At 46.5% G+C, this 7672-nt stretch overlaps 1 protein-coding gene across 1 annotated transcript in view; it reads left to right on the forward strand.

Annotated features, from left to right (window-relative positions):
• The window catches only part of ADTRP (androgen-dependent TFPI-regulating protein), a 23836-nt gene that overhangs the window by 4081 nt on the left and 12083 nt on the right, over positions 1 to 7672 (forward strand). Inside the window, exons 2-3 of the mRNA XM_010140232.1 lie at positions 3304 to 3438; positions 4886 to 4987. Coding sequence (XP_010138534.1) covers positions 3304 to 3438; positions 4886 to 4987 — 237 coding nt within the window. The remainder of the gene's footprint in view (positions 1 to 3303; positions 3439 to 4885; positions 4988 to 7672) is intronic.

The raw sequence follows: 7672 nt of genomic DNA on the forward strand, positions 1-7672 counted from the left end.
CTTGTGCTTTTGTCTCTCATAATTGACATACTTGTCAATTCCCCTGAAAGCTGTTTTGTATTTAAATTTAAGTAGCCCCAGTATTTAGTATACATATTTTCCGGGTTGCTACCACGTGAATGGATGTGTGTGTGCACTAGATGTTGACTGCTACGTCTAGCAGCCTACTCAGAATATTAAATTTATCCCCCCTTAAGGGCAGAGCTTGGAGCCCCATTTATTTGTACTAGCTGGAGGTTTCAATGTACACATATGGCCAGATCTTATACGCGAAAGTAAATCATGTCAGGTTAGTTAAACAGAGACACCCCTTTAATCATGCAGCAGATAAAAGTTAAGGTTTGTCTTTGTCACTGTGACTCTCGGTTTGGAAAATCAATCTGGCCAGTGAAGCATTTCCACAGCACCAAGCGCCGTGGAGCTCTGCGGGGTCCAGAGAGGAAAGCAGCGTCTCTCCAACAGGGATAATCATATCCATATTCTCCTCTTTGGGCCAGTCATTAGCTTTCTGAATGCTTCCAGTCCTCCTTCTGTTTGTGTGGGAATACTTTAGGGGATCCTCCTTATTTATAGCCAGTGGATTTATATTCCATGAGTGGCTGCAATGGACTTGTGAGAGCCAGCACTGCTGCTCGGGAAATCCACAGGACATCTGGAATAATTTGATTTTTACATGTAAATATACTTTTTTAATGTCAACATTTTTCCATTAGTGAAGGGCTACGAGATTTGGATGTATCTTTCTTATAGGCATAAGCCTGGAAGAGCCTGGGTTTGGAGCTCTGACTCGAGCCCACCAGCGGTGCGCCCTGCCAGACTAACCATTACAAGGGATGGTTGTAGCTCCTTCCATTTTCTGGCTTGAAAATTGCTTGTATATTCTTCCATTGCTCCTGGAAATACAGGGCGATCAAAACCAACTGAAGCCCCTTTGGACCCACAGCAATGGACAAGGGGAGAGCTATAAGCAGCAGAAAAACAAGTTCCTGAGACTGACTCCTGCCTTCAGGAGTTGTTCTTCTCCATGTTCAGCCAGAGAAAGGGGTCAGGTCAACACCAATAAGCATTTTCCATGCAGAAGATAACACTGTCCTGCCCTACATAAGACAGAATATTTACCAGGCTGAGAATGCGGCTGGTTTGGGGACTGTTTCCTTTCAGAAATGTTTGTTTTAGTTAATGTGGAAGGGGGGAAGAAGCAGCCTATCCCTGTCCCATGATTAATGACAGGCTGACCATGAACAAGATAATAATAGCCCCATCCTCTGGGAGCCAGGCCTCTCCCTAATTGCTTTATTGGCAATTAGTCACCATGTGTCATCAGACTGTCACCACCCTCATGTTCATTTTTCACGCTTTTTCACAGAAAGTTACTGCTGACTCGACGGGATGTAACAAGAGCTTCTGTTCATTACCAGGCTTTTCTGAGCTCTTCAAGGGCTTGGTTTTGGTGTCCTGGTGAGGCCAAGGGCTGGGGCAGATGTTTGGGTTGAACACATGCTTGGGTCTAAGTACACTGTACCCCAGAATGGACTTTTCTGAGCTAGACCCATGACTTGGAGGGCTGGATCCCCACCCGCAGTCACAGAGACTAATTGAGATAATGGGGAGAGAGAGGTAAAAAACAACACGTTTAAAAGAGCTGGCTTGAGTCTCTAAGAATCGAACAAAACCATATGTGGGTTCTGATGAAGCTGCTTGAGGGTTTTTCATGTAAGAATGTGGCTGTTCACCCCATGATCTTGAGGGGAAACACGGGGCTTTGCAGCTAAATCTGGTGGTGTGCGACCTCCGGCACCTCGTCCTAGGTGACCGTCTGGACTGCAGAAAGGACAGGAAAGAAGCTACCAAATGGATGGGGATGGCTGTGGATACCGGATACCTGCAAGGATCCTTTGGTCGTGCAACTATGGTCATTTTGCGCCCCAGGAAGACTCAGCCTCTGCAAAATAAAGCTTGCAGAAATCCTTGTTTGACAGTGGGCATGGTGAAATCGTAGTCCTCTTCTTCCCTCTAGATATTTTGATAATAAAGGATTTTCTGATGGAAAAGCATCGCAGTAATTCTGTCCCCTCCCAAGCGCCACCCTTCTCGGCTCCTTCAGAAGCCAATGAAGCAACCAGCTGCAACTCCAGACACTCGACTCTAAATAAATATCTGATTCAGAGTAAGATCATGGCAAAAGAGAGTTCATCCCCAAAGCTCTAACGCAGCCGCTTTCCAGTTAAGCCTCACTAGCTGGTCCAGCGCTGGCAGGAGGCTGCATTCCCCAGATTGCATCACTCTGGGACGACCCAGCCTTGAAAAGAAGAGGCTGCTCCGTGAGTAGACAAAACTGAACTAGACTCAGCGCTGGATGCAAGGTAGCGGGAGGAGTATTTTTCTGCAAGGCTTTGCCTTTGTGTGTCTGACAAATCTGGTTCAGCTTGATCTGCTGTGTAGCTTCAGGAGAGAAAAAGAAGCAGTCAGGAAAGCAATTAAATTGCCTTAAGCCACAACGGTGTGACAATTTCACACACAATTTGCGGAATTCTGTTTTGTCGCTGTTACCTAATTTGCCACTTGTTACCTGATTCTTTAATAAACCCTCCTAGAACCCTCCCCAAGCAACCCCACCCTCATTATTGCAAATGATTTAAGGAAGGAAAAAAACCCAACAACAACCAAAACACACTCACTCACTCACACCCCAGCTCCAAACTTCATTGGCTATAAATAGTTTAACGTACTCAGTTTTAGTCAGTGAGGTCTGGATCCCTGCTGCTAAGCACTTGAATCCCCCAGAATTCAGTAAAGAAGTTCTGGTTTTCGTAACTTCTGCACCTAATTCTCACGTTAGAGCGTTTTGAGCCACTTGACACTGAGATCAGCAGCACTGGGAGTCCCCAGGAAGCCAGCCTTGTCTTGATTAAATGCTGGGAGAAGTTCTCTAGCATCTGCTTCACAGGAAACTTTTCCTGGCACGTTTTGCTCTCTCCTCTTGCTGCTCACAGACATTGAATGCAAATTAACGTAGGAAGCGTGAAGGAGCTGGGTTTTGACACAGCCTTCCACCTCTCCCTGCTGAATCACATCACGCACCTCTGTTGGGTCTGTTAAACGAGATACTGTTAAAGTTATCTCCTGAACAACTTTATTTAATCAGGTTTGGTTAGTAAAAAAGATTTAGCCGACAGCTACTTCCCTCACGCGGGCTTGCAGCTCACCAACAAAACAGCTCCCTGAAGAGCAAGAGCAGAGTTCATTGAGGAACATGCTAATTAAAGCTGGATGAGTTTCCCTCATTAGGTGTAATTACTTCAGGTTTTGCAGGCTGTCTTCTATGGGGTGTCCTTCCTGGCTGATGTGTTGAGACTAATTAAGAAACTGCGATGTGCTAAGCGCGTAATTTCCAGCAGAGACCTTCTTTTCAGCGTCCTGGCTTTCCCGGTGTCCACAGTAAGTAACGTCTGTACGTAAAAATGACGTTGGCGTGAATGGTTGGGGGTGTTTAGCATAACGTGCACACGTATAAAATAGATAAGGGCCGCAGGCTTTCTTTTGGTGTTTGAAAATGGATGTGGAGCATGTAGCAGAAGCAGTGCTGAGCCTGTCACGGTTGAAGGCAAAGCCTCTCGCACAAACTTCAGGGCTGCTGTCCACGAGTGAACACAGATTGACCCCGAAGGGTGTATGAGGTGCAACCTCTCCGTTAATCTCACGGTCCAAATAGCTGTGGATTTATCGACTTAGGGCATTTCTCTACAGGGCAGCACAGGCCAGGAGGACATGAGAGGGTACCAAGAGGCAGCAGAATCTCCTGTCTCCCTCTCTGACCCCAGCATGGCTTAAAGCAAGTGCTGGAGAGAAACAGCTTCACAGGACAGTAATTATAGCCATGGCCAACATCGGAGTCACCACAGATCACCTGCTCCCTCACAGACAATGCTGTTTATCAAAACGCTCTTTATCTGGTGCTGTGAGTTGGACAGGAACCGATGGGTTACTTACACAGAGGTACCGCTCTGCGTGGGTGAAGCCTGCAGCCATCTCTGAATCTCAGAGGGCTGAAAAGCGCGCTCAAATCCGCCCTACTCGCAGCCCAGTCAGCTGGCTCGCTGCAAAATTCCTGCCAGCGATGGAGACAGAGAGACTGGCTCGTTTTCTTCCCTGCACAGCAATATTCACAATGCTGTAGCCACATCCCTCCCAGGCAGGACAGAGGCACAGGCAGTCTCGTTCTGCCTCCATCTCACCCCCCTGATTTCCAAGCCCAGGCACAAAATATACTCAGATACAAAGCCGGGCCAAAAAAGTGCCAATCAGCTTCCAGGTATCGGTAACCGATCCCGGGGTTCATTTCCTCCAGCTCAGTTCTCCCACTCTAAATCCTCCTCTGTTGGTAAAAAACCAGGAGCCCGCAGTGCAGCTTGCACCTGCATTTTAGGAATTAGGCTTATGAACTGTGAAGATAAAGGATAAGTTTTATGAGAACTGTCTTACCAACGTCTGTTTTCACTTTGTTACTGAGCAGAACAAATGCTGTGGCTTGACTGCCAGTCCCTCGGGGAGAACTTCTGGACCAAAAGACCCCACCTGCAAAGGAAAAAAAAAAAAAAAAAGAAAAGAAGTTTAAAGCTAATCTAGTATTCCACAGAAAATGTCAGTGCTGGCAGTATATAAAGGAGGTTTTTCTCACAATATCAACAGAGAACACTGCACCTCAGAGCAAATTCCTTTCTTTATGTTGTAACGTGTCAGGTGCATGAGTTTATCTGGCAAGATCACCATTTTTTTATGTAGGAGATGTTCTGCCTTCTCAGGAAAACAAAAGCACTACCTAAATCCTACCAAATGTGTCTGTCCTTCATTTTGAAATGTCTTTCCTTTTGTGCTTTGGTTCCAGTTTGTGTGCATATCCTTTTGGACACTGTACAGCTACAATCGAGAGCTGGTTTACCCCAAAAGCCTCGATGGAGTCATCCCGCTCTGGTTAAACCACGCCATGGTGAGTAAGGAACAGCCCTGCCGCTTGCAGAGAGGAGACTTTGCAGTGCGCGTCCCACCGTTGCGCTGCGTCCCTTTCCAGAAGAGTTTCACAGCAGCTTCTTCTTTCTCATCTCCTCCTTCCCCCTTATCTGAACCTGACGTCGAGCTGTGCGCGGCAAACAGATGCGTGTGCCTGAAGTCACCTCAAGAAGCCTTTTCGCGCAGGAGGAATGTCAGTGAATCGGTGCTTGTCAAACCTCTGAAGTCAGTGAGATGTTGTGTAGTTAGTCACGGGGGAAAAAAAGAAAATCTCTTCTCGGTTATTGTAGCTCAAAACTAAATCGTTTCTGCAGACAGAAGTCTGTGAAATACAGAATGGCTGAGAGTATAACAAAGTGGTTCTTAATTTTTAGAAAAGGTGAAAGAACCATCGAACATCTGACAGCTCTACAGCTCCTCAGCTGGTGTGTGCACAGCTTTGAGGAGCTGAATGGCAGTGATTGTTTACAGATTTTCTATGAATACTTTCCAGATTTCTCCTTCGTTTTCTCTGGCTGGTTTTATGACGTGTTGAATAATCACGTATTTCTCATCAGTCAAGTGTAAAGAGGCTGACAGTAACATGGAAACCATGGGTGGACTGTAAGGTCAGGGTGGCCTCGTGGGGCTGTGGGAAGGGGGAGAGAAGGGAGAGGTTCAGCCCTAGACTGAATCAGGGAAGCCAAGAAGTATGAAATAATCACACAGAAGATTCCTTTCTCTCCAGACCTCATGTCTTAAGCACAACGCTTTGCAGCCCACTGCGGCCGTTCCTGATAGGTGTTGAAGGTAAATGCAGGAGGCTTCAGGGTTTCTGCTTGAGGCCACTTGCTCAAGGTTTGAGCAGCCACAGGCATACTCAGACACACGTGACTGGAGTCCGAACACACAGAGTCACGTCCGCACTACTGATACCCGAGTGATAAACTTTTAGCATTACCACCTGCTCCTTGCCCGCCAGTTCATCTCCCCCAGGACCAGTACGTGGCGGTCTGAACCTCTGCACAGACGCAAACAGGCACCGCTCGCTCTCTCAAACCCATCGTCCAGCAAAAAGAAAGATTCCTTGTGTCCTCAGCACCTCGCTGGCTTCAGGTCCTGGATTTGGTATGGGCAATCGGTTGAGGTTTAGAATCCTCACAGCAGCGGAGGTGCTGGGGAAGGGGAGGGCACAGGGTGGAGCTGTGAGGAGATGGGCTTTGCTGCTTGTTTTAATCCCGGCGCACAGCTGAGAATTTGCCCTTTCCATTTCCACATGTGTTTATGACACGGGAAGGTTGAGAGGTGCTAGAATGTACATTTTTATTTCACGTGCAAGAACTCTTTGCAGGAATCCCTCAAACGTATTCGTTATAACTTCTTTCTTACCCTACCTCCATCTACATTTCATAATGGAGTCATTCTGACAACAACGAGAAGCTTTTCCATATCCGAAATGTCAAAAACAGGTGTTAAAAAAGGAAAACAATTCTTCCTCAAAATTATTCCGATGAGAGAGAGACTTCGGATAAAGGAAGCCTCCATCACAACCTAGTGTTTTATTTCTAAAGCTCTTAATACTCTTCAGGCATCTTGTGCTTGACAGTTCCTGGGTGGGAAATATTCCTTCCAGTCACTATCGAGCGTGAAACATCTGCCACCAGCGCAGACTGATCCCTGCTACTGACGATCCCCACATTTTGGGACACCTTCCAACAGGTGCCTGCAGGCTTAGCTGAAGGGTTTCCTTCTTCTAACCAAAAATATCTGCTGGAAGATCCCGGCAGTTACCGACACTTTAAGGGACCATCTCCAAGTTCTGCTTTGCCAAGCAGACGCTTTTTCTTTGGGTTCATTGCCTTGCACATTGCTGCATTTCATGGCTCTGAAATTACAGACGTTTCAGGGCAGATCGAGGCAGCATCTAGCTGGCTGTGGTGGAAAAAGGCATCGGTGTATCAGTTGTAGATGCCAGTGCCATATCATTTGCAGTGGGAGTATTTTTTTTTCAATCTCAGTCTATTTTAAGGTTGTAAATAGGGAAAGCATATGCTGTTGCGTAACTGAGGGGTGAACCTCAAAGAATAACCGTGCAAAAACACTCCAGGAATACCAAGCTCCTTGAGTTCACGGTGATGCTGCAGCACCTTCCTTGCAAAAACGAACTAGCCATTTGTTTTTCTCACGTTTACTGCTCTTACAGCGGGAAAGCATCACTGCCTGCCTGGTAGCCCGGAGTTGTACAGAGTATTGTATTTTAATCATGTTTTTGCACTCTGAGCAGAAAGGATGGTTAGTGCAGAAAGAAATCTTGCTGATATTTGGAGGCCAAATACTCCAGACTACCTGGGTTTCCCTCTTTGCCTTTCTGCTGAGTTCAACCAAGGGCTGTGCCTCAGTTTCCCCTTCTGTTTGCCTGGGATAATTACGGTTTACCATCTTTACACAGAGCTTTGAGCTCCGTGGGTGAAAAAACAACCGCTACTTATGTCTCAAGCACAATTATTTAATCTGAACAAGATTTTTCAAGTGGAAGATGGCTGAGACAAAAGATAGGCTGGCCAATTCATCAAGGGAAATCTCTTTTCAAGCAACACCTGGATGCTCTCCAGAAGGCAACTAACTGCTGAAGACAGCTTGGATAAAATCATTTGCATTTCGTATTCCACTTCACGGTGGTGTAGGG

This window comes from Buceros rhinoceros, unplaced genomic scaffold (genome assembly GCF_000710305.1).
Source record: "Buceros rhinoceros silvestris isolate BGI_N320 unplaced genomic scaffold, ASM71030v1 scaffold15757, whole genome shotgun sequence".
NCBI lineage: Eukaryota > Metazoa > Chordata > Aves > Bucerotiformes > Bucerotidae > Buceros > Buceros rhinoceros.